At 33.5% G+C, this 27153-nt stretch overlaps 16 protein-coding genes and 9 non-coding genes across 25 annotated transcripts; 9 read left to right on the top strand and 16 right to left on the bottom strand. All coding sequences in view use genetic code 11, as the record gives it.

Annotated features, from left to right (window-relative positions):
* Positions 1 to 34: 34 nt before the first annotated feature.
* Positions 35 to 112, bottom strand: trnfM-CAU. Its single transcript has one exon. It is a non-coding gene; the product is annotated as a tRNA-Met (tRNA).
* A 161-nt stretch (positions 113 to 273) lies between these two features.
* On the bottom strand, positions 274 to 576 carry rps14 (ribosomal protein S14). The gene has a single exon. The coding sequence runs from the start codon at positions 574 to 576 to the stop codon at positions 274 to 276; it is 303 nt and encodes a 100-aa protein (YP_001122800.1).
* Positions 577 to 720: 144 nt separating this feature from the next.
* On the bottom strand, positions 721 to 2925 carry psaB (photosystem I P700 chlorophyll a apoprotein A2). The gene has a single exon. The coding sequence runs from the start codon at positions 2923 to 2925 to the stop codon at positions 721 to 723; it is 2205 nt and encodes a 734-aa protein (YP_001122799.1).
* Positions 2926 to 2950: 25 nt separating this feature from the next.
* psaA (photosystem I P700 chlorophyll a apoprotein A1) lies at positions 2951 to 5203 on the bottom strand. Its single transcript has one exon. It carries the CDS (start codon positions 5201 to 5203, stop codon positions 2951 to 2953), a length of 2253 nt encoding a protein of 750 aa, YP_001122798.1.
* A 750-nt stretch (positions 5204 to 5953) lies between these two features.
* ycf3 (photosystem I assembly protein Ycf3) lies at positions 5954 to 7945 on the bottom strand. Its single transcript has 3 exons — positions 7820 to 7945; positions 6905 to 7132; positions 5954 to 6106 (listed from the first exon to the last, which is right to left on the bottom strand). Exons 1-3 carry the CDS (start codon positions 7943 to 7945, stop codon positions 5954 to 5956), a joined length of 507 nt encoding a protein of 168 aa, YP_001122797.1.
* Positions 7946 to 8217: 272 nt separating this feature from the next.
* trnS-GAA lies at positions 8218 to 8307 on the top strand. Its single transcript has one exon. It is a non-coding gene; the product is annotated as a tRNA-Ser (tRNA).
* Positions 8308 to 8521: 214 nt separating this feature from the next.
* rps4 (ribosomal protein S4) lies at positions 8522 to 9127 on the bottom strand. The gene has a single exon. The coding sequence runs from the start codon at positions 9125 to 9127 to the stop codon at positions 8522 to 8524; it is 606 nt and encodes a 201-aa protein (YP_001122796.1).
* A 275-nt stretch (positions 9128 to 9402) lies between these two features.
* trnT-UGU lies at positions 9403 to 9475 on the bottom strand. Its single transcript has one exon. It is a non-coding gene; the product is annotated as a tRNA-Thr (tRNA).
* Positions 9476 to 10236: 761 nt separating this feature from the next.
* Positions 10237 to 10844, top strand: trnL-UAA. Its single transcript has 2 exons — positions 10237 to 10273; positions 10795 to 10844. It is a non-coding gene; the product is annotated as a tRNA-Leu (tRNA).
* Positions 10845 to 11251: 407 nt separating this feature from the next.
* On the top strand, positions 11252 to 11326 carry trnF-GAA. The gene has a single exon. It is a non-coding gene; the product is annotated as a tRNA-Phe (tRNA).
* A 754-nt stretch (positions 11327 to 12080) lies between these two features.
* Positions 12081 to 12557, bottom strand: ndhJ (NADH dehydrogenase subunit J). Its single transcript has one exon. The coding sequence runs from the start codon at positions 12555 to 12557 to the stop codon at positions 12081 to 12083; it is 477 nt and encodes a 158-aa protein (YP_001122795.1).
* A 101-nt stretch (positions 12558 to 12658) lies between these two features.
* Positions 12659 to 13297, bottom strand: ndhK (NADH dehydrogenase subunit K). Its single transcript has one exon. It carries the CDS (start codon positions 13295 to 13297, stop codon positions 12659 to 12661), a length of 639 nt encoding a protein of 212 aa, YP_001122794.1.
* A 43-nt stretch (positions 13298 to 13340) lies between these two features.
* Positions 13341 to 13703, bottom strand: ndhC (NADH dehydrogenase subunit 3). The gene has a single exon. The coding sequence runs from the start codon at positions 13701 to 13703 to the stop codon at positions 13341 to 13343; it is 363 nt and encodes a 120-aa protein (YP_001122793.1).
* Positions 13704 to 13932: 229 nt separating this feature from the next.
* On the bottom strand, positions 13933 to 14598 carry trnV-UAC. Its single transcript has 2 exons — positions 14560 to 14598; positions 13933 to 13969 (listed from the first exon to the last, which is right to left on the bottom strand). It is a non-coding gene; the product is annotated as a tRNA-Val (tRNA).
* A 169-nt stretch (positions 14599 to 14767) lies between these two features.
* Positions 14768 to 14840, top strand: trnM-CAU. The gene has a single exon. It is a non-coding gene; the product is annotated as a tRNA-Met (tRNA).
* Positions 14841 to 14966: 126 nt separating this feature from the next.
* atpE (ATP synthase CF1 epsilon subunit) lies at positions 14967 to 15368 on the bottom strand. Its single transcript has one exon. It carries the CDS (start codon positions 15366 to 15368, stop codon positions 14967 to 14969), a length of 402 nt encoding a protein of 133 aa, YP_001122792.1.
* atpB (ATP synthase CF1 beta subunit) lies at positions 15365 to 16861 on the bottom strand. The gene has a single exon. The coding sequence runs from the start codon at positions 16859 to 16861 to the stop codon at positions 15365 to 15367; it is 1497 nt and encodes a 498-aa protein (YP_001122791.1).
* A 769-nt stretch (positions 16862 to 17630) lies between these two features.
* On the top strand, positions 17631 to 19061 carry rbcL (ribulose-1,5-bisphosphate carboxylase/oxygenase large subunit). The gene has a single exon. It carries the CDS (start codon positions 17631 to 17633, stop codon positions 19059 to 19061), a length of 1431 nt encoding a protein of 476 aa, YP_001122790.1.
* Positions 19062 to 19897: 836 nt separating this feature from the next.
* On the top strand, positions 19898 to 22530 carry trnK-UUU. Its single transcript has 2 exons — positions 19898 to 19934; positions 22496 to 22530. It is a non-coding gene; the product is annotated as a tRNA-Lys (tRNA).
* On the top strand, positions 20649 to 22190 carry matK (maturase K). The gene has a single exon. The coding sequence runs from the start codon at positions 20649 to 20651 to the stop codon at positions 22188 to 22190; it is 1542 nt and encodes a 513-aa protein (YP_001122789.1).
* Positions 22531 to 22839: 309 nt separating the features above from the next.
* On the top strand, positions 22840 to 23901 carry psbA (photosystem II protein D1). Its single transcript has one exon. The coding sequence runs from the start codon at positions 22840 to 22842 to the stop codon at positions 23899 to 23901; it is 1062 nt and encodes a 353-aa protein (YP_001122788.2).
* Positions 23902 to 24140: 239 nt separating this feature from the next.
* trnH-GUG lies at positions 24141 to 24215 on the top strand. The gene has a single exon. It is a non-coding gene; the product is annotated as a tRNA-His (tRNA).
* A 191-nt stretch (positions 24216 to 24406) lies between these two features.
* rpl14 (ribosomal protein L14) lies at positions 24407 to 24775 on the bottom strand. The gene has a single exon. It carries the CDS (start codon positions 24773 to 24775, stop codon positions 24407 to 24409), a length of 369 nt encoding a protein of 122 aa, YP_001122787.1.
* A 125-nt stretch (positions 24776 to 24900) lies between these two features.
* rpl16 (ribosomal protein L16) lies at positions 24901 to 26325 on the bottom strand. Its single transcript has 2 exons — positions 26317 to 26325; positions 24901 to 25299 (listed from the first exon to the last, which is right to left on the bottom strand). The coding sequence occupies exons 1-2, from the start codon at positions 26323 to 26325 to the stop codon at positions 24901 to 24903; spliced, it is 408 nt and encodes a 135-aa protein (YP_001122786.2).
* A 153-nt stretch (positions 26326 to 26478) lies between these two features.
* Positions 26479 to 27129, bottom strand: rps3 (ribosomal protein S3). Its single transcript has one exon. The coding sequence runs from the start codon at positions 27127 to 27129 to the stop codon at positions 26479 to 26481; it is 651 nt and encodes a 216-aa protein (YP_001122785.1).
* Positions 27130 to 27153: the final 24 nt, after the last annotated feature.

The following is a 27153-nucleotide window of genomic DNA, read 5'->3' as shown; positions in this document are numbered from 1 at the left end:
CTTCTTGAAACCTTGTTTTTATCAAATTCAAAAAGTTGCGGAGACGGGATTTGAACCCGTAACTTCAAGGTTATGAGCCTTGCGAGCTACCAAGTTGCTCTACTCCGCGATAAAAAAAAGAATTGATAACTAATGAACAAAAACAAAGATTGAATGCATCCCTTTACCATATATATACAAATAGAATAAACCATTTATACATAACGGTAAAGGGACCATCCTATGATCGCTGATAATAAAATGAAAAAAAAAAATGAAGATAATTTGGAATCCTTACCAACTGGATCTTGTTGCACCCGGCAAGAAACATGCATGAACCATTTCCCGAAGTATGTGTCCAGATAATCCAAAGTCTCGATAATTAGCTCTCGGTCTTCCGGTTGAAAAACAACGTCGATGAAGACGTATAGGTGCACTATTACGCGGTAGTGATTCTAATTTTCCATGAATTTCCCATTTATCACTTAACGACGGAACTTTGCTTATTTCTTTTTTTGAGGATCGGCGAATCAAATGATATTTCTGTTCCAATTTTTGTCTCTTCTTCTCCCTCTGAATCACACTTTTCCTTGCCATAATAATGGTTAATTTGCTATTAGTATCAATGATAGAAGTCGGATCCTAGATGTATAAGTGGCTTCTCTTGCCTATAGAAGGAAATGATATTCTATTCTAGAAGGAAATTATATTCTTTCCAGATATATTGAATAAAGAATGAAATTAACCGAATTTGCCCGATGTAGAGGCAATTAAGAAGGCTGCATAAGTAAATATATAACCTACGGAAAAGTGGGCTAGTCCAACCAATCTTGCTTGCACAATGGAAAGAGCCACTGGTTTATCTCTCCATCGAATCAAATTAGCCAAAGGTGTACGTTCATGAGCCCATGCCAAAGTTTCAATCAATTCCTGCCAATATCCGCGCCAGGAAATTAAGAACATAAATCCAGTAGCCCAAACAAGATGTCCAAACAAGAACATCCATGCCCAGACTGATAAACTATTCATACCAAAGGGGTTATATCCATTGATAAGTTGTGAAGAGTTCAACCATAGATAATCTCTTAACCATCCCATCAAATAGGTAGAAGATTCATTAAACTGTGAAATATTACCCTGCCATAGTGTAATGTGTTTCCAATGCCAATAAAAAGTAACCCATCCAATGGTATTTAACATCCAGAAAACTGCCAAATAAAATGCGTCCCAAGCGGAAATATCACAAGTTCCGCCTCGTCCCGGGCCATCACAAGGAAAACTATAACCAAAATCTTTTTTATCAGGCATTAACTTAGAACCACGCGCATCCAAAGCACCTTTTACTAAGATCAATGTAGTTGTATGTAAACCAAGAGCAATAGCATGATGAACCAAGAAGTCTCCAGGCCCTATTGTTAAGAATAGAGAATTACTATTCTCATTTACAGCGTTTAACCAACCAGGCAACCATATGCTTCGTCCCGCATTGAACGCCGGACTGTTCGTTGAAGATAAAAGTATATCAAACCCATAGGAAGTTTTCCCATGAGCAGATTGTATCCATTGAGCAAATATAGGTTCAATCAAAATTTGTTTCTCCGGAGTACCAAAAGCAAGCATGACATCGTTATGGACATAAAGTCCAAGAGTATGGAACCCCAGAAAGAGGCTAGCCCAACTTAAGTGGGATATGATAGCTTCTTTATGGTCTAACATTCTTGCCAAGACATTATCTTTATTCTGCTCTGGATTATAATCTCTAATAAAAAAGATAGCTCCATGAGCAAAAGCCCCTGTCATAATGAAGCCTGCTATATATTGATGATGAGTATATAAGGCAGCTTGAGTAGTAAAGTCTTGCGCTATAAACGCATAAGCAGGTAAAGAGTACATGTGTTGTGCTACCAAGGAAGTAATAACCCCTAAAGAGGCTAGAGCAAGACCTAATTGAAAATGAATTGAATTATTGATTGTGTCATAAAGACCCTTATGTCCACGCCCCAATCTACCTCCCGGAGGAGTATGTACTTCTAAAAGATCTTTAATACTGTGACCAATCCCGAAGTTAGTTCTATACATATGGCCAGCAACTAGAAAAATAAATGCAATAGCCAAATGATGGTGTGCAATATCGGTCAACCATAAACTTTGAGTTTGCGGATGAAATCCCCCGAGAAGTGTTAGAATAGCAGTTCCTGCTCCTTGAGGGGTACCAAATATATGATTATTGGAATCGGGGTTTTGAGCATAAAGATTCCACTGACCTGTAAAAAATGGACCTAATCCTTCGGGATGCGGCAATATACCTAATAAATTATTCCATCGAACGTATTCCCCCCTGGACCCCGGAATAGCGACATGGACTAAATGTCCTGTCCAAGCCAAGGAACTTACTCCGAATAGTCCTGACAAATGATGATTGAGGCGGGATTCAGCATTTTTAAACCACGAAACACTTGGTTTCCATTTTGGTTGCAGGTGTAACCAACCCGCTATTAAAGATATAGTAGATAGAATTAATAGAAAAATAGCTCCAGTATAAAGATCCCCATTAGTACGTAAACCGATTGTATACCACCATTGATAAACACCAGAATAGGCTATATTAACAGGGCCTAGAGCACCTCCTCGGGTAAAAGCTTCTACAGCTGGTTGACCAAAATGAGGATCCCAAATTGCATGAGCAATAGGTCTTACATGTAAAGGATCCTGTACCCATGTCTCAAAATTCCCTTGCCAAGCTACATGAAAGAGATTCCCGGAAGTCCACAGAAAAATGATTGCTAATTGCCCGAAATGAGAAGCAAAAATATTCTGATAAAGACGTTCCTCAGTAATATCATCATGACTTTCGAAGTCATGTGCGGTAGCAATACCAAACCAAATACGACGAGTAGTGGGGTCTTGAGCTAAGCCTTGACTAAAGCTTGGAAATCTTAATGCCATAATGATTTTCAAATCCTCCTAGCTATTATCCTACTGCAATAATTCTTGCTAAGAAGAATGCCCATGTTGTGGCAATTCCACCTAGAAGGTAATGTGTTACTCCTACAGCACGTCCTTGTACAATGCTCAAGGCTCTGGGCTGAGTAGCAGGAGCAACTTTTAATTTATTATGAGCCCAAACAATGGATTCAATAAGTTCTTGCCAATAACCACGCCCGCTGAATAGAAACATTAAACTAAAAGCCCATACAAAATGTGCACCCAAGAAAAAAAGACCATATGCAGATAATGAAGAACCGTAAGACTGAATTACCTGGGATGCCTGCGCCCATAAGAAATCACGGAGCCACCCATTAATGGTAATGGAACTCTGCGCAAAATTTCCTCCTGTGATATGAGTTACTATCCCTTGATCACTTATACTACCCCAAACATCTGACTGCATTTTCCAACTGAAATGGAAAATGACTACCGAAATTGAATTGTACATCCAAAATAGTCCTAAGAAGACATGATCCCAAGCGGATACTTGGCATGTACCCCCTCTTCCAGGTCCATCACAAGGGAAACGAAAACCTAGATTTGCTTTATCCGGTATCAATCGTGAACTACGAGCAAATAGAACACCCTTTAAGAGTATCAATACTGTTACATGAATTGTAAATGCATGAATATGATGGACCAAAAAATCCGCAGTTCCTAATGGAATAGGTAACAAAGCAACTTTACCGCCTACTGCTACTAAATTTTCACCTCCCCAAGTCAAACTGGTACTTGTTGCTGCACCTGGGGCTGTTGTACCAGGTGCTAAAGCGTGGGTATTTTGGATCCATTGAGCAAAGATCGGCTGTAATTGTATAGCGGTATCTGAAAACATATCTTGAGGGCGCCCTAAAGCGCTCATGGTATCATTATGAATATACAAACCAAAACTGTGAAAACCTAAAAAGATACATACCCAGTTAAGATGTGATATGATTGCATCACGATGTCTAAGGACACGATCTAATAGATCGTTGTATCGAATAGTCGGATCATAATCTCTTACCATAAAAATAGCTGCATGCGCAGCAGCACCGACTATGAGAAATCCACCAATCCACATGTGATGTGTAAACAATGACAGTTGTGTCCCATAGTCAGTAGCTAGGTATGGATAAGGAGGCATAGAATACATATGGTGAGCTACAACAATGGTCAAAGAGCCTAACATAGCTAGATTAATAGATAATTGAGCATGCCATGACGTTGTTAGGATCTCATATAGACCTTTATGACCCTGGCCTGTAAATGGACCTTTATGTGCCTCTAAAATGTCTTTTATACTGTGACCAATACCCCAGTTGGTCCTATACATGTGACCCGCTATCAAGAAAAGAATTGCAATAGCTAAATGATGGTGTATAATATCGGTCAGCCATAGACCTCCAGTTACTGGATCTAATCCTCCACGAAAAGTAAGAAATTCTCCATATTTTGACCAATTCAAGGTGAAAAATGGAGTTGCTCCCTCGGCAAAACTCGGATAAAGTTGAGCCAAAAGATCCCGATTTAGGATAAATTCATGAGGAAGTGGTATCTCTTTGGGATCTACTGCAGCATTTAGAAATTGGTTAATAGGTAAAGATACATGTATTTGATGTCCTGCCCAAGAAAGAGATCCCAACCCTAGGAGCCCTGTCAAATGGTGATTCAACATAGATTCTACATCTTGGAACCAAGCCAATTTTGGAGCAGCTTTGTGATAATGAAACCAACCAGCAAAAAGCATTAAGGCTGCAAAGACCAATGCACCAATTGCAGTACAATAGAGTTGTAATTCATTAGTTATTCCAGATGCTCTCCAAATCTGAAAAAAACCAGAGGTTATTTGTATTCCTCGGAACCCTCCCCCTACATCACCATTCAATATTTCTTGACCCACTATTGGCCAAACCACCTGAGCACTAGGCCTAATGTGAGTAGGATCACTTAACCATGCCTCATAATTGGAAAAACGAGCACCATGAAAATACATGCCACTCAGCCAAAGAAAGATGATAGAGAGTTGGCCGAAATGAGCACTAAACACTTTTCGGGAAATCTCCTCTAAATCATTAGTATGGCTATCAAAATCATGAGCGTCAGCATGTAGGTTCCAGATCCAAGTAGTAGTATCTGGTCCCTTAGCTATTGTTCTTGAGAAATGACCAGGTTTTGCCCATTCCTCAAAAGAAGTTTTTATAGGATCCCTATCTACCAAAATTTTAACTTCTGGTTCCGGTGAACGAATAATCATTGAGTCCTCCTCTTTCCAGACAACACATACAAAGAGACCTGCCAACATAAAACAGAATTAGTGAACTTATTAGAGATGTTTCTATTGAGTTTTGTTCTCTCCTATCTCTCATGTATTTGATATCTTAGTTAAGTTAATTTCATTTATTTAGTTTTTCACTAGAACAATTATGATCTCGAAGTCAATTCGGGGCAAGTGTTCAAATCTATTATGACATAACAGTGGGGCGCTCAATGGACCCTTTTCAATCTTCTAAGACCTTTTTGGGAACTCTGAATGGAAGTTCAATAATTTTTCATGCAGCCTATAATCAAATGTATTCAGATTTTATTCAGAAGTTGCTAGATGGAACTCCTTTTTTTTAGATAAAGTATTAGTATGTACTCTATTTCAAATCTCGTGAGCAGGCATTAGCATTTATTATTAGACAATATACCTGTATTTTATTTATTTTTTTTAATGAAGGTCTCTTTTCTTTTATTAATTTGATTGAATATTAGTTTCAATAGCAGAAAAAAGGAGAAAATTCTCTACTGTATCCACATCTCGTTTATTTCTATGAAATACTAGACAAAATCGAACAAAATGAGAAGGGATATATTTTAATTCTGTGATTGGTCGTTCCTATAGAAATGATTTTTTAATTTGATTAATAGGGACAACAAACAAGAATTTATAACCATATATATTTATCTATCTATATATAGATAGATAAATATATAAGAAAAAAAAAAAGAACAAAGAATGTTCTTATTCAAAACGCCCTGTGATCTTCAACCAATTCTGTGCTGCAATATAATTACCGGGGGTAAGAGCTATAGCTTGTTTCCAATATTCAGCGGCTTGATTAAACCAAGACTCCGCAACTTCTGAGTCTCCCTGTCGAATGGCCTGTTCTCCTCGGTCGAAATAGGTGAGTCAATTCCTTTCCTTAGAACCGTACTTGAGAATTTCCTGACTCATACGGCTCAGTAGTCAATTCTTTTTTTGTTCTATTATCTTGAAGTTAACTAAAAGAAAAAAAGAAGTTATTAATATGAGTTTCAAACTTGAATTTTTACTAAAAAATAAAGAATTTCAAAGAATTTTATCTTTTTTTAGTTTTATCTTTTCTCCTACCTTCAGAAAAGGGAATAAAGCATTGGCATTAACGCCCTCATTATAATTCTAATTTTCTGAAAGGTAACTATCTCGATTTTATATATAATATACAAAAATATATGATATATTCATTTCTATAGAATCTTGGTAAAAGTTTTTTCTTTCTTATCTTCTAAGTTCTTATAAGTAAAGAGAAAATACTTTCTATCTTTGGGATTTGATACTACACCGCTGCTCAAAATATCAGGGGATCCATTTTATTACATAAGTGAATTCCTGACTTCTTTATTTATCATGAGATAAGTAAGCAGTTTTTATTATATCGACTCAAAACCGTGTTAATTGATCCTTACGATGCTTACTTTATCAATTAGATCTTTTATCCATAGAAAAAGAGGGTATCTAGACATATTGATTTCTTCATATTTTTACTTCTATGAAGGAAGTTTCTTTGCTACAGCTGATAAAAATCGTAGTTTTGGACGATATATGTATATGTAGAAAGCCTTTATTATTTATCATTCTTGATATTTATTCTATTAAAATTTGTGGATTTGCTTGTTCTTTTCTTTTTTCTTTCTATAGTGGAGATAGTCGCACGTAATGACAGATCACGGCCATATTATTAAAAGCTTGGGGTAAAAATGGGTTTCGTTCGAGCGCCCGAAAATAATATTCCAAAGCTTTAGTATGTTCTCCGTTACTTGTGTGAATAAGGCCTATGTTATAAAGTATATAACTTCGATCATAGGGATCAATTTCCAGTCGCATAGCCTCATAATAATTCTGTAAAGCTTCTGCATAATTTCCTTCAGATTGAGCTGACATCCGTTACGGTCGTCATTTGGTTCAAAGAATCTCCGCTCCAGAACTGTACGTGAGATTTTCATCTCATACGGCTCCCCCCTTATGTGTGTAATGATAAAAATCCATAAAATCAAAAAAGATTCCAGTATTCTCATTTTCAACTGAACAGAGCTAGTGTTTTTACAATAAATCTCTAGCCAACCTTCCTGTCAAAAATTATTTCTTAACATGAAGTATGTAGGTACTTGATAAAAAAAAATAACTTCAACAATTTCTTTGTCCTCTACGCTGCTTAATTTCCTGGAATTAGTCACTTCAATAATCTTCGATGGTTCTATGGGTATCCAAAATATGAACGAGATGGATATTGATTGTCCCAACCATTCCTGTTAGTCCCAATCTCGATAAGCCATGGATATAGATAGATACAAAGTTTTCGTGTCCTTGATTCCCAAGCGTAGTGCTTCTTTCCCAATGTTGCCTATCAGTACTAGTAATTTGGGGTTGACCTAACCCCATAAGTATAGGTATAACCTTTCGCTTAATACTAGAAACCTAAAGTTCAAGCATATAAGGCTTCATTAATCGAGGATACACGACAGAAGGAATTAATCCTTTTTTTTATTTACAAATTTCACCTTCAACACGCGTGAGTTTTTTCCATTTTTTTTTACCGATTTCGGTAAAAAAAAAATGGAATCAAATCACACCATCTCTGTAATAAGTGAATGCCCTTTTTTCTCCTGAAGTTGTCGGAATTATTCGTAATAAGATATTGGCTACAATTGAAAAGGTCTTATCAATAAAATTTTCATTTATCCGAGATCTAGGCATAGGTATAAATCCATTCTATAATTTAATTAATTCTGGTGTGAGAAATCAATCCCACAAATAAAGGAATTGTACAATACAGTGCGAAATAACGTAAAAATAAACTAATTAATCAAATTTGTTTATCCTAAGACCTTGTAGGAGGTTTTTTTTTATTTTACTTTGTATTTCTAATTTTACTTTTTATTTTGATAGTTTGAATAGGTTTTATGCATTGATTAAAAATATGACTGATTCACTATTCAACATTCAACCGGTTTCTGGGCATCATTATATAGGAGAGATGGCCGAGTGGTTCAAGGCGTAGCATTGGAACTGCTATGTAGGCTTTTTGTTTACCGGGGGTTCGAATCCCTCTCTTTCCGAATCTTTACCAAATTCATCAATATTACTCATCCCAATGCATACTATTATTTCAAATTTGTTGATATGGACTCTCTATTCCTAATTTTTCGCTAATACAAAAAATAGTGGATAACGGGTGGGCAAGGAATATCAATTTTTCCATATCCATGTCTATGATATCTGAATAACAGAAAATCCTCGTCAAAAAAAAAACTCTTGTTATTTTAGTTAGGTTTAAGTTTGACGAGAATAATATTCTACAACCAGTAATTCATTGATTTTCAAACCAACCCATTTATTATCTATTATTTGATTAATTAAACCTTTATATTGGAAAGGGTGAACAGTCAAATGATTTGGCAATTTATCACGGGGGGCTGAATCAAGATAATTTTGAATCAGAGTTTTCGATTTTTGTTCATCCTTCGCTGTAATAATATCTTGAGGTTTGCAACGATAACTTGGTATATCTACTATACGACCATTAACTAAAACATGTCTATGGTTTATGAATTGGCGGGCTTGAGGAATAGTCGCAGCCATACCCAATCGAAAAAGTATGTTATCCAAGCGCATTTCAAGTAGTTGTAATAAAACCTGACCAGTTGATCCTTTAGCTTTTCCGGAGATACGAACGTATTTCAGCAATTGTCGTTCTGTAAGACCATAATGAAAACGCAATTTTTGTTTTTCTTCTAAACGAATACGATATTGAGATTTTTTACTGAAGCGCAATTGATTTCTAAGTTCGTTTTTGACTGTTGGCTTTTTACTAGTAAGTCCTGGTAAATATCCCAGACGACGTATTTTTTTGAAACAAGGTCCTCTGTAACGTGACATAAAAACTCCTTTTTTAAAATGAAAAATATTATAAATCAAAATGAAAACTAAACGAAATGGAAAATATTATATATAAATGAAATGAAGCGAAATCTACTAAAGTTTTATAGTACAAAGAAGAATTAGACTAATTTTATCAATATCCGAACTTTATTGTATTGTATATAAAAAAATACAAAAAAGTAGGTTTCTTTCTTGATTTCTTCCGGAGAGATCGAACTCTCCCAATTTTTTATTTCTAAAAAAGATATTATCAATTATGTAAAAAACAAATTGAGAAAAGCCGGTTATCGGATTCGAACCGATGACCATCGCATTACAAATGCGATGCTCTAACCTCTGAGCTAAACCGGCTAACGTAAACGAAATATACATATGCAGAAGAATTTCATGGGATCTGAGTTATAAATTTTTAGTTCTTTATAACAAAATTCAAATGAATACAAACATAGAAAATATAGAAAATCAAACCCAATATTTAGAATTTCTATTATTTATATGTTATGTTAGTCCATAACATAAAGTGCAAGATAATAATGAATATGAATATAATCTCTTTTGATCTAATATTCTAGATATATATTATTAAATTGATTGATTTCAAAAAGATTATTTATTAGTATTGAAAGTCAATTTTCGTAAATATTAAGGAATTCCAGATTCTTAAAGAAATGTCTAATTCTACATTAAAAGAATGATTTTTTATAGCCACTAGATTCGTTTGAGTTATATCAATTGTATATGAATAAATGGATTGTTTCTTTCTTTTCAGCAAAAACAAAAAAAAATAAAAAGAATCGACCATTCGAGTATTGAAAATTGTATGAAAAAATAATAAAAGTAGGTACATAGAAGATAAGTAGATATGTGGTCTATATCTGTATATATTGAATTGTTAATATATAGATATTAGAATCAGTTCTGATTCAAGCAAATAAAGGTATCGAGTATAGATGAAATAAAATCAAGAAAATTGGAGAAAAAAGGGTTTTGAATATTGAATAGAATAATATGGATTTAATGAATTCAAAAGTTTCCGCATTATTCTCATAATAGAAATGAAAAAAGAGCATTATATTATAATCAGATTCAAATATCAAAAAAATGATGGGGATATGGCGAAATTGGTAGACGCTACGGACTTAATTGGATTGAGTTTTGGTATGGAAACTTACCAAGTGATCATTTTCAAATTCAGAGAAACCCTGGAATTCACAATGGGCAATCCTGAGCCAAATCCCGTTTTCTGAAAAAAAGAAAAATTCAGAAAGTGATAATAAAAAAGGGATAGGTGCAGAGACTCTATGGAAGCTGTTCTAACAAACGAAATTGACGACTTTTTTTCTTGCATTAGTAAAAGAATCCTTTCACCAAAATTCCAGGAATGGATCAAAAATAAACATTTAGAGACATATATATACTGAAATACTCTTTCAATTTATTACTATTTATTAATGAAGATCGATTTGTGATAAAAATATTCACAAATGAAAGATGTGAATCAAACCAACTCGAAGTTGAAGAAAAGATGGAATATTTCTTGATGAAATTATTCACTTTATCATAATCGGATAAAACCCTTGAAGAACTGATCAATCAGATGAGAATAAAGATAGAGTCCTATTCTACATGTCAATACCGACAACAATGAAATTGAAAGTAAGAGGAAAATCCGTCGACTTAATAAATCATGAGGGTTCAAGTCCCTCTATCCCCAAAAAACCTGTTTCACTTTCTAATTTTTTCCTATACCCTCTCTATCTTTAAGTTGTTATTTATGTGTTTTATTCGATTTATTCTTTCCCAACTAAATTGGAATTTTTATTTTCATCAATTTCCTATCTATCATAATTTTCTTACATAATCACAAGTCACTAGTTTTGGAATATATATATAGATAGATATATATGTGAAACACATATCATTTTTTTGAATGAGAAAGGTATAAATGAATATCTTATTTTTGAGCAAAGAATTTGAATATGCGTAATTAACGATTAACAATATAAAAGAATTATTACTACGGAAACTCACTTACAAACTTTTTTTTTTACTTAGTTGATATAGATTCATTCACATATATTCCAATAATTTTTTCAAATAAAAGTCTTAAGCTGCAAGAATGGTCGGGATAGCTCAGTTGGTAGAGCAGAGGACTGAAAATCCTCGTGTCACCAGTTCAAATCTGGTTCCTGGCACAATATTCATTTGTCTGAGTATCTATCCCCCATATTCATGGGGATAAATACTCAGACAAATTTGTGCTCTTCTTTCTATATTCTCATACATAACATATTTCTTTTATCTATTTAGGTATCTGTAGATATACTGTTCCTAGACGATTAAAGAATAGATGCATTTTTTTAGGTATATTCGTTTATCTATCGTATCTATATCTATATATAGATAATGAATTCTTTATCTATTTTTTTCCTTTTTTTTTCTGCGATACAAAGAAAGGTTTCTATTTCCATAATATTGGAGTGGTTTAATTAGTTGGTTAAAAGACCTAAAAGTCGGAGTTCTGGGGTGGAGTGAGAATATTAAGAATTCATCTTATAAGGATTACCAAAAGAGAATCAAGCCCTTTTCTTTGTGTTTTTTTTTCGTGGCCATATAATTGCTGTTGATGTGTATGTTATATAGTTTTTGATAAAGATAAAGAATTTTTGCAGTTCATCCTATTTCTTTTATTGGCTTGACTGATAAGAAATAAGTATTGTTTTTGTTTTAGAATCTTAAGGAACCCCTATCCTATTTGAAACCCTATATTATTCTATTATTTATGAATTTTGTTATTTCTCACATACATAATAATATCTGAATGAGACTTCGATTATTCTGTCTGATTGAATGTCAATCAATTATTTTGTCTGATCTATAAAAGAATGTACTAATATTCTTTGAATATCTGGGGTTGCTGAAGTTTGGATTAGTTTCTTATTTTTATCATTTAGTGAGCATCTTGTATTTCATAAAAATTTGGAGCGATATAATCTTTACGCAAAGGCCATCCTATCCAATTTTCGGGCATTAAAATACGTCTTAGACGCGGATGACTATCATAAGAGATTCCCAACATATCATAAGATTCCTGTTCTTGAAAATCCGCACTTTTCCAAACCCAAAAAATAGAAGGAATTCTGGGATTTTTTCTTGATACAAATATTTTTATGCATACCTCTTCGGGTTGATTTATACCATACTCTATTCTTGTAAGATGATATACACTAGCTAAGAGTCCTCCAGGTGCTACATCATAGGCACATTGGGAACGTAGATAATTGTAACCATATACATATAAAATGACAGCAATGGAATGCCAATCCTCGGGCTTTATTTGTAAAGTTTCTACTCCTAGGTAATCGAAACCCAAGGATCTATGAATTAGTCCATGTTTTACTAGCCAAGAAGACAAACGACCTTGCATTTTTTGCTTCTCCTTCATTTTTTTATGAATTTGGTATTAGTATTTTAGATTTACATTACGATGAAATTTTTAAAAAAGGAATTGCTTTTTACAATTGTACTTTAAAAAAATGTGTCAGACGCTATCTCTGAAGTAGATGGCGGTTGATAGAAAAATTCTTGACCATAATTGCCAGTATAAGTACTGTATCCAACATGAAACTTGTGGTTGATAGTAAAACATCTATTCTCTCGTTGAAAACTTATTGGATCTTCATATATTTCTCGAGATATTTTCTTACGAAGTTTTGTTATAGCATCTATAATGGCCTCCGGTTTAGGTGGACAGCCCGGCAAATATACATCTACAGGAATTAGCTTATCTACGCCTCGAACAGTACTATAAGAATCGGTACTAAACATCCCCCCCGTAATTGTACAGGCTCCCATAGCAATAACATATTTAGGTTCGGGCATTTGTTCATATAATCGAACTAAAGAAGGGGCCATTTTCATAGTTACAGTGCCCGCGGTTAAAATGAGGTCCGCCTGCCTAGGACTCGATCGTGGTACTAGTCCATAACGATCAAAATCGAATCGTGATCCTATTAATGAAGCAAATTCAATGAAGCAACAACTGGTACCATAAAGAAGCGGCCATAAACTGGATAATCTTGACCAATTTGAAAAATCATTTAATGTAGTTGAAATAACTGAATTTTGGGTTGTTTGATCAAGTAAGGGAAACTCAATGGAATTCATAATTGTTTCAATATTTTTTTCTAATTGTCTAAATAATCAAGAATTAAGACCATTCTAATGCCCCCTTTCGCCATGCATAAACTGAACCAACAATTAGGATAAGCACGAATAAGAAAGCTTCTAAAAATACGGATACCCCTAATACATCGAAACTCATTGCCCATGGATAAAGAAAAACCGTTTCAACATCAAAAACAACAAAAATGAGAGCAAACATATAATAACGGATTCGAAATTGTAACCAAGCATCGCCTATTGGTTCTATTCCGGATTCATAACTAGAAAGTTTTTCAGGTCCCTTGCTAATGGGGGCTAAAATTCCAGAAATTAGAAATGCTAAAATAGGAATCAAACTTGATATTATTAGAAATGCCCAAAAAATATCATATTCGTAAAGAAGAAACATAAAAGTACTCCTCTGAATGTAGAAAATATACCGAATTCCTTTTAATTTTTAGTCTAAAGTCTCCATTTTTTTAGACTAGCTTAATATACTAATATTAAGATTATTCTATCGAATATGAATATGTTCGGATATAAATTTAAAAATTGTTTTTATTTTTTAGGAATAGTCTTAGTAATGATATAGATTTGATCCTCAATATTCTGAATATTATTAGTATCTGTAGGAATATTAGGGCTATACGGACTCGAACCGTAGACCTTCTCGGTAAAACAGCTAAAACTCATTATTATCTCAATGATTTCAATTGTTTTCAAAACCCAACGTGCATTTTTTTTGCATTGAGCTTTTTCATTAACTGATCAAAATATTAGTTAGTCCACCATCTTTTTTCTTGACAGTAAAGAATAAAGAGATGATTCCCTATGCTCTTCTTTTTTATTTGTATAACAATCAAAGAGCACTACCAAAGTGTTTCAAAGAAGGATTATCTTGACGTAGGTCTGCTTCTGGCCTAGATCAACTTAAGTTAAATGGACTCTTTATCCACCTACTAAAATGAAAATAGAAGATAAGAAATGACACTTCATACACCTTAAAGTTCATAAGATAGGAAGAAAAGATAATCTTTTTTAGGTCGTTATACCCTTTACGTTTAGCATTGACGAGAAATGGGTATTCACCTTATCAATATCTCAAATCAATTATGGATTCGATTTTATGGCTAAACCCTTTGTCAGGCTAGTGTTCTCTTGTTTTGTTCCTTAAAATGGAGTAAGACACCGATTTCTTACTATAAGATATAAGATAAACTTTTTTGATTACAAGATGAACTCCTCTGAAAAAAACATTGGCGCTCGTGTAAACGAGGTGCTCTACCTAACTGAGCTACAGCCCTTGTGCTTTTTATACATATTTTATCATAGTATGAAGATAATTGCTTGTCAAGATGAATATTACATGATCGAATTCCTTGAATGGGCGTTGGTATTGCTTATAAGTAATATTACATTTATAATCAATTGATCTGATAGATGAGTACTCTTCTTTAGGGGGAGTCGTCAATTACCTACTTAACTCAGTGGTTAGAGTATTGCTTTCATACGGCGGGAGTCATTGGTTCAAATCCAATAGTAGGTATAGTTAGAACTTATTAGATACCTTTGACTGTGGTATCTAATAAGTTTTTCTACTTACTTTTTTCTTTTTTTCTAACTGTTTCTTTTTTCTTTTTTTTGTTTTCGGATATTTGGACGCATCAACTTGTTATGAAATAACATTGATAGCCTCTACTCGTGTTCTAGCTCGTCTAAGAGTTAGATTTGCCTCAATTGTTTGTCTCTTGCCTTCAGCCTGATTCAAATTAGTTTCTGCTATTTCAAGAGTTTGCTGTGCTTCTTGTGGATCAATGTCACTCCCCTTTTCCGCATCATTTACTAAAACAGTTATCTCATTATTGTTTATTCTAGCAAACCCCCCCATCAGAGCCATTGTTAACCATTGATCTTTAAGACGTATTCTCAAAATACCTATATCAACAGCTGAGGCAATAGGCGCATGATTAGGTAATACTCCAATTTGTCCGCTATTAGTAGGTAAAATGATTTCCTTCACTTCTGAATCCCAAACAATTCGATTGGGGGTCAGTACACAAAGATTTAAAGTCATTTCTTCAAATTGCTCTCCATTTCTAAGTTCGTAGCCTTCGCAGTAGCTTCATCGATATTACCTACCAAATAAAAGGCTTGTTCAGGAAGACTGTCTAATTCTCCAGAAAGAATCAAATTAAACCCTCTAATTGTTTCTACTAGACCAACATATTTCCCAGCCGAACCAGTAAAAACTTCTGCTACGAAAAAAGGTTGTGATAAGAAACGCTCAATTTTTCGTGCTCTTGCTACGGTTAAGCGATCTTCTTCGGATAATTCGTCCAAGCCAAGGATAGCTATAATGTCTTGAAGTTCTTTGTAACGTTGTAAAGTTTGTTTCACTCGTTGCGCAGTCTCATAATGTTCTTCACCAACGATTCGAGGTTGGAGCATAGTTGAGGTTGAATCTAAAGGATCTACTGCTGGATAGATACCTTTAGCGGCTAATCCTCTTGATAGTACAGTAGTAGCATCTAAATGTGCAAATGTCGTAGCAGGGGCAGGGTCAGTTAAATCGTCTGCAGGTACATAAACTGCTTGAATAGAAGTTATGGACCCTTCTTTGGTAGAAGTGATTCTTTCTTGTAAAGAACCCATTTCAGTACTAAGAGTGGGTTGATAACCCACAGCAGAGGGCATTCGACCCAATAAAGCAGATACTTCAGATCCTGCTTGTACGAAGCGGAAGATATTGTCGATAAATAAAAGTACATCTTGTTCATTGACATCTCGAAAATATTCCGCCATAGTTAGGGCAGTTAAACCAACTCTCATACGAGCTCCGGGCGGTTCATTCATTTGACCATATACTAGAGCTACTTTTGATTCTGCAATATTTTGTTCATTAATTACTCCAGATTCTTTCATTTCCATATAAAGATCATTTCCCTCACGAGTACGCTCACCTACGCCGCCAAATACAGATACACCTCCATGAGCTTTGGCAATGTTATTGATCAATTCCATAATAAGTACTGTTTTACCTACTCCAGCTCCACCGAAAAGTCCAATTTTTCCTCCACGACGATAAGGAGCTAAAAGATCTACTACTTTTATTCCTGTTTCAAAAATAGATAATTTTGTATCTAATTGTATAAAGGTAGGCGCAGATCTATGAATGGGAGATGTTGTACGAGTATCTACAGGACCTAAATTATCAATCGGCTCTCCAAGCACGTTGAAAATTCGTCCTAGAGTTGCTCCGCCTACTGGAACACTTAGGGGAGTTCCTGTGTCAATAACTTCCATTCCTCTCATTAGACCATCTGTTGCACTCATAGCTACAGCTCTAACTCGATTATTTCCTAATAATTGCTGTACTTCACAAGTCACATTAATTTGTTGACCAACAGTATCTCGACCCTTAACTACCAGAGCGTTGTAAATATTAGGCATCTTCCCCGGGGGAAAGGCTACATCTAGTACCGGACCGATTATTTGGACAATATGTCCCAGATTTTTTTTTTCACGCGAAGAAACTTCAGGACCGGAAGTAGTAGGATTGATTCCCATATCAAAAGCCAATTTTTTTTTCGAAAAAGTTTTGAAATCAAAAAGAAATGTTCGAAAATAAAGCAAATTTATCGGTTAATTCAATAATAAATAAGAAATGGGAATTAGTACTCCATTTTTTGGTACTATTCAACCAATCCCCTTTAAATGTTTACTTACTTATTCACTTTCAATGATTGAATTCTTAATCTTATTCCAGTTATTTTCAAAATTTCAATTGGATAAAATCTTTCGAAAGTCTTTTCTTTTTTTCTAGCATTCTAGATAATATCATCTATATTCTCTATGGAATTCGAACCTGTACCTTAATTTATAATTCATTTTTTTTTTATCATTGGCTTTCGTATTTCCTCAGTAGACAATTTTTTAGACTTACCCTATTTTTTTTGACCTCTTTTTTTCTTTTCTGGGGGGGAAAGCTGCCTATTTTTACATCTAGGATTTACATATACAACATATATCACTGTCAAGATTAAGAGTAAATTTTTTTTATTCTTTAGATTAGATCTTTCGATTCCGTAATTCAAAAATAGGAGATTCCTATTTGAAAAGAAACAAAGATTGGGTTGCGCCATACAGAGAAAAGAGTATACAATAATGATGTATTTGACAAATCAAATACCATCGTTTAATTTAATAATAACGAACCTTTGGGATGAATTGATAATATGAGTTTATTTTTATAAAAGATTTCATTAACTCCTAAGTCATATCGAGTAGACCTTATTGTTTCAAGAATTCTTAATTCATGAGTTGTAGGGAGGGATTTATGTCACCACAAACAGAGACTAAAGCAAGTGTTGGGTTCAAAGCTGGTGTTAAAGATTATAAATTGACTTATTATACTCCTGACTATGAAACCAAAGATACTGATATCTTGGCAGCATTCCGAGTAACTCCTCAACCTGGAGTTCCACCTGAAGAAGCAGGTGCCGCGGTAGCCGCTGAATCTTCTACTGGTACATGGACAACTGTGTGGACCGATGGGCTTACCAGTCTTGATCGTTACAAAGGACGATGCTATCACATCGAACCTGTTGCTGGGGAAGAAAATCAATTTATTGCTTACGTAGCTTATCCCTTAGACCTTTTTGAAGAAGGTTCTGTTACTAACATGTTTACTTCTATTGTCGGTAATGTATTTGGGTTCAAGGCACTGCGTGCTCTACGTCTGGAGGATTTGCGAATCCCAACCGCTTATATTAAAACTTTCCAAGGTCCGCCTCATGGCATCCAAGTTGAGAGAGATAAATTGAACAAGTATGGTCGTCCCCTATTAGGATGTACTATTAAACCTAAATTGGGGTTATCCGCTAAGAATTATGGTAGAGCAGTTTATGAATGTCTTCGTGGAGGACTTGATTTTACCAAAGATGATGAAAATGTGAATTCCCAACCATTTATGCGTTGGAGAGACCGTTTCTTATTTTGTGCTGAAGCGATTTATAAAGCACAGGCTGAAACAGGTGAAATCAAAGGGCATTACTTGAATGCAACTGCGGGTACATGTGAAGAAATGATAAAAAGAGCTGTATTTGCCAGAGAATTAGGCGTTCCTATCGTAATGCATGATTATTTAACAGGGGGATTCACTGCAAATACTAGCTTGGCTCATTATTGCCGGGATAATGGTCTACTTCTTCATATACATCGTGCAATGCATGCAGTTATCGACAGACAAAAGAATCATGGTATGCACTTTCGTGTCCTAGCTAAAGCATTACGTTTGTCTGGTGGAGATCATGTTCACTCCGGTACCGTAGTAGGTAAACTTGAAGGGGAAAGAGAAATCACTTTAGGTTTTGTTGACTTATTGCGTGATGATTTTATTGAAAAAGATCGAAGTCGTGGTATTTATTTCACTCAGGATTGGGTTTCTCTACCAGGTGTTCTGCCGGTTGCTTCGGGAGGTATTCACGTTTGGCATATGCCTGCTCTGACCGAAATCTTTGGAGATGACTCCGTACTTCAATTTGGCGGAGGAACTTTAGGACACCCTTGGGGAAATGCACCAGGTGCTGTAGCTAATCGAGTAGCTCTTGAAGCATGTGTGCAGGCTCGAAATGAAGGACGTGATCTTGCTCGTGAAGGTAATGAAATTATCCGTGAGGCTAGCAAATGGAGTCCTGAATTAGCTGCTGCTTGCGAAGTATGGAAGGAGATCAAATTTGAATTCGAAGCAATGGATACTTTGGATTAATTGCAATTAAACTCGGCACAATCTTTTCCTAAAAGAAGGATTGAGCTGAATACAAAGATACTTCATTATTCAATATATTTATATGTTTCGTATTGGAATAGAAGCGTAATTAAGTAGACGAGATTTTACGAAAAAATTTATTACAATTTATAAGGGAAACCGGCTATTTCGGTTTTCGATGTGAATTTTACATAATAGGGAGGCTGTTCCATTTCTATATGAAATTGATTCTATATTCAATATTCTATATTCAATTTTGATTTTCCTATTGATTTCTATATTTCTATAATTTTATACATTTTTTTAGTTTAGAATATCATTTTAGAATAAAAAAATATATATATATTTCCATAATTTTTCTTAGAACTAATTATAACATAATACTAAAGAATCGAATTAATAAGATTATTAGTATTATGTTGTATTTTTTTTTCAATACTTTTCAATACTAATATTGACAACAGTGTATCAAATAAATATAATCCGATCGTGAATAAATTGATCAAATTACTTACGTGAAATAGGCGTTATTACTTCATCAAATTGTAGGTTCATTAGTTTTGTTTCTGCGATAAAAACAAGAAAAACTTGATTGATTAATCAGTAAGTGAATTCAAAGGTAAACATGAATATATATATATACGAAATATATACGAAAAGAATAGATCTATATATACGAATATAGAGAGTCTTCTATATTATTATATAATGGATAACCATAGTATATAAATAGGTGGTATAGCATTTTTTAGTTTTTGAGACAATTCCATTTTGTAATTTTATTTTTTTGATTGCGATTGGGTATAAACATCCACCTTCTTTTTTAAATTGTATTGGGGTTGCTAACTCAATGGTAGAGTACTCGGCTTTTAAGAGCGACTCTATTTTTTACACATTTCTATGAAGAAATCGGTTCGTCGATACTATTGGTAGAGCTTGTAAAACCACGACTGATCCAGAAAGGAATGACTGGAAAAAGTAGCATGTCGTATCAATGAAGAATTTTAAAAATATTTCATTCTTATAGGATCCAGCTCACATTTTTGTTTGAATTTTTGGCTCCTAAAAAAAAAATTAAGTTGGGTTTCATTAATAAAGGGATAGAACTTCGTGGTTCTAATTCTAATAGGGAAACAAAAAGCATCGAGCTTTCATTTATTTTTTATTTGGATCATTACCCCATCTAATTGTACGTTAAAAAGAGGTTAGTGCTTGATGTGGGAAAAGCTTTTCTGGTGAATGGGTTATTTTTTTTATGAGTCCTAACTATATAGCTAGTTTCCATTATTGGTATTTTGGGATAGCGATAAATGTGTAAAAGAAAGAGTATATTGATAAATATCTTTTTTCCAAAATCAAAAGAGCGATTAGGTAAAAAAAAAATAAAGGATTCTTAATTAGCTCGTTATCCTAGATAAAAAAATTAGGTGAAAAATCGATTAGAGAGAGTCCGTTCATGGGTTTGACTTGTTTTCTAGGTATATATACCTAGAATTCTCTGTTTTGACCATATCGCACTATGTATCATTTGATAATCCAATGAATCTCTGATTCTTTATTTGACCAAATAGACTTTTTGAATGTTTAATGGAGAAATATCAAGCATATTTAGAACTCCGTAGATCTCGATACCAGGATATCCTATACCCACTTTTTTTTCGGGAATCTATTTATGGACTAGCTTATGGTCATGAGTCCTTTTTTATAGAAAATATAGATTATAACAATAAATTTAGTTTACTAATTGTAAAACGTTTAAGTACTCGAATGTATCAACAGACTAATTTCATTCTTTTTGCTAACGATTCTAACAAAAAGACTTTTGGGGGTTATAACTATAATTTTGATTCTCAAATAATATTAGAAGGTTTTGGTGTCGTCGTGGAGATTCTATTTTCTCTACAATTATTTATCTCTTCCTTAAGGGGATTAGAAAGCGTAAAATCTTATAAAAATTTGCAATCAATTCATTCCATTTTTCCCTTTTTCGAAGATAAACTGATATATTTAAATCATAAGTCAGATATACGAATACCTTATCCTATCCATCTGGAAATCTTGGTTCAAATCCTTCGATATTGGATAAAAGATGTCTCTTTCTTTCATTTAATAAGGTTTTTTTTTTATTACTATTCTAATTGGAATAGTCTTTTTCCTCCAAAAAAAGGGATTTCTCCTTTTTTTTCAAAAAGGAATCTAAGAATTTTCTTGTTCCTATATAATTTATATGTATGGGAATATGAATCTATCTTTCTTTTTCTACGTAACAAATCCTCTCAGTTACAGTTAAAACATTTTCGCGTTTTTTTTGAGCGAATTTTTTTCTATGAAAAAAGAAAACATCTTGTAGAAATATCTACAAAGAATTGTTCATATACCTTATTCTTCTTTAAGGATACTTTCATTCATTATGTTAGATATCAAGGAAAATCAATTCTGGTTTTAAAGAATACTCCTCTTTTGATAAATAAATGGAAATACTATTTTCTATATTTATGGCAATGTTATTTTGATATTTGGGCTGGACCAGAAACGATCTATATAAACCAATTATCTCAGTATTCATTTCACTTTTTAGGCTATTTTTTAAGTATTCCACAAAATCTTTCAGTAGTACGAAGTCAAATGTTGAAAAATTCATTTCTAATCAAAATTGTTATCAAAAAACTTGATACAATAATTCCCATTATTCCTCTAATGAGATCATTGGCTAAAACAAAATTTTGTAATGTAATGGGTCATCCTATTAGTAAACCGGTTTGGGCCAATTTCTCTGATTTTTATATTCTTGACCGGTTTTTGCGCATATGCAGAAATTTTTCTCATTATTACAATGGATCCGCAAAAAAAAAGAGTTTCTATCAAATCAAATATATACTTCGGTTTTCTTGTATAAAAACTTTGGCTCGTAAGCACAAAAGTACTGTGCGCACTTTTTTGAAAAAATTAAGTTCAGAAAAATTGTTGGAAGAATTTTTTACAGAAGAAGATCTTTTTTCTTTGATTTTTCCAAAAACTTCTTTGACTTTGCGGAGGTTTTATAGAGGTCGGATTTGGTATTTGGATATTCTTTTCAGAAATGATTTCGTTAATCATTTAGAATTAAAAATAGGTTATGATATTTTGTAAATCGGTGTAAATTGATAAAACGAAATTCTTTTTATTAAATTGAAATGAGGATAAAAAAAATCATTTTTTTAATCTTCTATATCTATAGGATTTTGAAATGCTCATGTAGTCAGAGTAAAGATTCGGGGTTAATGAATTGAATATTTAACTTTCTTAGAGTCTTTTGCTAGGCAAGTAATTCAGGTTTCAATGTATACATAGGGAAAGCCGTGTGCAATGAAAAATGCAAACACGGCTTGGGGAGGGATTTTTTCTTGTTTTATTCTATTGTTGAATTTGATTAAAGAATAAATTATCTACTTCATCCGACTAGTTCCGGGTTCAAGTCCCGGGCAACTCATTCTAATTTCTAAATCGAAGTTATATTATATATATATTTCTATTATATATATATTTCTATAAATATAGCGATATATAGAAAAGAAACTTTTTTTAGGAATCAATGAAATGGGGTAAAAAGGGAAATTCGGATAAACCGAAATGAATAAGAACATACTAATGAATAAGAACATACTATGGATATTAGTATTGGTTGACACTGGTATATCAGTCATGTTATACTGTTGAATAACAAGTCCTCAAATTCTCGCATTATAGAGAATTTTTGTGCTTGGGAGTCCCTAATGATTAAATGAACCAAGATTTTACCATGACTGCAATTTTAGAGAGACGCGAGAGCGAAAGCCTATGGGGTCGCTTCTGTAACTGGATAACCAGCACCGAAAATCGTCTTTACATAGGATGGTTTGGTGTTTTGATGATTCCTACTTTATTGACTGCAACTTCTGTATTTATTATCGCTTTTATCGCTGCCCCTCCAGTAGATATTGATGGTATTCGTGAACCTGTTTCTGGATCCCTACTTTATGGAAACAATATCATTTCTGGTGCGATTATTCCTACTTCTGCGGCTATAGGTTTGCATTTTTATCCTATATGGGAAGCGGCTTCTGTTGATGAATGGTTATACAACGGCGGTCCTTATGAACTAATTGTTCTACACTTCTTACTTGGTGTAGCTTGCTACATGGGTCGTGAATGGGAACTTAGTTTTCGTCTGGGTATGCGTCCTTGGATTGCTGTTGCATATTCAGCTCCTGTTGCAGCCGCTACTGCTGTTTTCTTGATCTATCCTATTGGTCAAGGAAGCTTTTCGGATGGTATGCCTTTAGGAATTTCTGGTACTTTCAATTTTATGATTGTATTTCAGGCTGAGCATAATATTCTTATGCATCCATTTCACATGTTAGGTGTAGCTGGTGTATTCGGCGGCTCCCTATTCAGTGCTATGCATGGTTCCTTGGTAACTTCTAGTTTGATCAGGGAAACCACAGAAAATGAATCCGCTAATGAAGGTTACAGATTTGGTCAAGAGGAAGAAACCTATAATATTGTAGCTGCTCATGGTTATTTTGGCCGATTGATCTTCCAATATGCAAGTTTCAACAATTCTCGTTCTTTACATTTCTTCCTAGCTGCTTGGCCTGTAGTAGGTATTTGGTTTACCGCTTTAGGTATCAGCACTATGGCTTTCAACTTAAATGGTTTTAATTTCAACCAATCCGTAGTTGATAGTCAAGGTCGTGTAATAAATACCTGGGCTGATATTATTAACCGAGCTAACCTTGGTATGGAAGTCATGCATGAACGTAATGCTCATAATTTCCCTCTAGATCTAGCTGCGATGGAAGCTCCATCTGTTAATGGATAAAATTTTGATCTTAATTTCAAAAAGTAGACGAGTTTTTGTTTGAAAATAAAGGAGCAATATCAACTTTGTTAATATTGCTCCTTTATTTTGGATTAGTAATCTTTTTTTTAGATTTATACATAGGTTTTTGATTTATTTCATGATTCCTTATCTTTTTTTCCTTTTTTAGAAAGAAAAAAAGGATATTGAAAGGGTAGAATTTCAGATATAGATAGATCATTTTTAGATAGTATAAGAAGGGCGGATGTAGCCAAGTGGATCAAGGCAGTGGATTGTGAATCCACCATGCGCGGGTTCAATTCCCGTCGTTCGCCCATATCTATATATAGATAGATATTGTTGAGGTTTTCAAGTATTAGTCTGAAATAAAGAAAAATGGTTACTTCTAATACTTAAAAGTAAGAAATATTAAAAATAAGAATTACTACAAAAGGTATCTTTTTGAGATAAAATAGATGAATTCATCTATTTCACAAAAATAATGTATTCATATCGTGGTTTCCTCTTATAATACCTCGGGTGCTAATGAAACTATTTTAGTGAAATTTAACTGTCTCAATTCCCGGGCGATTGCGCAAAAGATTCGAGTTCCTTTTGGATTTCCTTCTTGATCAATTACAACTGCAGCATTATCATCATACTGAATTATTATACCGTTGCTACGTTTTAGTTGTTTACAAGTCCGTACAATTACAGCTCTGATCACTTCTGATCTTTCTAAGTTCGTATTTGGTACTGCTTGTTTGATTACAGCAACAACAATGTCGCCAATATAAGCATATCGTCGATTACTAGCTCCTAGAATTCGAATACACATCAGTTTACGTGCTCCGCTGTTATCCGCTACATTTAAATGAGTTTGAGGTTGAATCATATCATTTTTTTATTATTTCAATCTAAAAAAGGAAGTAAAAATATTGTGTGTTCAAAAAAAAAAGGAATCTATCATTGCCTTTTTTGTTTTCATTCTAAAGCCCTATTTCCTTTGGTTCTCATTTATTATCCTGAAATAATGAATTGAGTTCGTATCGGCATTTTTGATGATGCTATTGAAATAGCCTTTCTTGCTATATTTTCTGGTACTCCACCCATTTCATAAAGTATTTTCCCAGGTTTAACAACAGCTACCCAATATTCGGGAAATCCTTTTCCTGAACCCATACGTGTTTCAGTAGGTCTTACTGTAACTGGTTTGTCTGGAAAAATGCGTACCCATATTTGTCCACCTCGGCGAACATTTCTTGACATTGCCCGCCGTCCTGCTTCTATTTGTCTAGATGTTATCCAAGCTGGCTCAAGTGCCTGAAGAGCATATCTTCCGAAGCAAATACGATTCCCTCGAGAAGATATTCCCTTCATTCTTCCTCTATGTTGTTTACGAAATCTGGTTCTTTGGGGGTTATAATTGATGGTTTTTTTTCAATTCCATCTTTATTACAGAACCGTACATGAGATTTTCACCTCATACGGCTCCTCGCGAATGAAGTAATTCAAATATCTCTATCTATCTAGATTTCAATTCAATCTAATCGATCAAATAATAGAATTGAAATATTCGTATGTTTAGTAAATAACGGAATCTCGGTATTTTTTGAGATTTCATACAATCTTCCAAATTTTTAGATCTTCTTTTCAATATCAATTCTTAGAATTGGCAAAAATAGCAAAAAATTCAATAAAAGACAAATTCTCGCGGGCGAATATTTACTCTTTTATTCTCAAATTCAGATGGAATGTAGGGTACAACTCCTCAAAAAGGGATTGCTTTTAGGTTTCTTCCGCCATCCCACCTAATAAATCATTAAGATTTATTTTCATTAATATTTTTTTTAATAAAATCTTAAGTATTTGCAGGTTTCGTCGTTCCCATCGCCTCTCAATTAATGGTTAGGTTTTAATTCGACAATGGAGCCTTTATCATAGCTAATAATTAATAATATTTTTTTATAATATTAATTCATTTCTTTTTTCTTGAATCAATATTATCAGTTTTTCTTGATTCAGAGCTCTTAATTTATTTACATTACAAATCTATAACAAATAGATATATTATTCTTTTTTTTTATGGATGCTTTAATACACTATCTTTTCTGAGATGACCCATAGACCTTTACATATTCGAATTCTATATCATTGATATATTTTAATCTCTTTCTTTCACCTTTTCATTTATCTATCTCTTTTTATTGCTTTACAACTAAATAATCTTTTTTCTTTTAGGTTTCACAATTTTTAAGTTGCTATAATATTTATATTTATTTTTTTAATTTCATATTTTGTCTTTTGACTAATTCTTTAGATCTAGATAATCCGAAGTGATGTGTTGGTTATTAGTTCTTTTTGAATGAATTGATACTATTAACCGGTTTCTTTTTTTTTCTTGATGAATCATTCTAAAAAACTAACGAGTCACACACTAAGCATGGCAATACTATCTAAAATGATTCATTTTATTTTTTAGTCGATTCAATCTTATAAAATAGATAAATTTTGCAGAATTTAAATCCAGTAATTTTGTATTTTTTTTTATAAAATCAATATAGGACATTGAATCAATTAATCGAAAAAAGAATATCTTTATTTAGAAAATATCCAAACTTTTATCCCTAAAATCCCATAAATAGTTCGAACTGTATAACAACAATATTCAATTTTAGCTCGAATGGTTTGTAAAGGAACCCTACCTTCTCTTATCCATTCTACACGCGCAATTTCTTTGCCATCAATACGCCCTGCAATCTGTACTTGAACTCCTTTTGTACCTGCTTGTTCAGTTAATTCAATAGCTTTTTTCATTGCTTTACGAAATGAAACTCTATTCTTTAATTGTCCAGCTATAAATTCTGCAAGAATATTAGGGTGTTTATAAGCATTTGTTATTTTTACAATAGCAATGTTTAGTTTTTTATTCACACAATTCAGTTTTTTGTGCATATTCGTCTGGAATTCTTCGATTTTATGCGGCTTACCTTCTATTAATAACTTGGGAAATCCCATATATATTATGACTTGAATCAGATCGATTCTTTTTTGGATCTTTATCTCTCCAATTCCCTCGACACCCGAGGATATTCTTATATTTTTTTGTATATAATTTTTGATCCAATCTCGTATTTTTTTATCTTCTTGTATATTCTCGGAATATTTTGTTGGTTGTGCAAACCAAATAGAATCATGACTTTGAGTTGTACCAAGTCTGAAACCAAGCGGATTTATTTTTTGTCCCATAATTCCCCACTACTGTACATAAAA

Source organism: Phaseolus vulgaris, chloroplast, assembly GCF_051622355.1.
Source record: "Phaseolus vulgaris chloroplast, complete genome".
NCBI classification, from domain to species: Eukaryota; Viridiplantae; Streptophyta; class Magnoliopsida; order Fabales; family Fabaceae; genus Phaseolus; species Phaseolus vulgaris.
The sequence above is the reverse complement of the archived record's forward strand: the minus strand, read 5'-3'. Positions and strand labels throughout refer to the sequence as shown.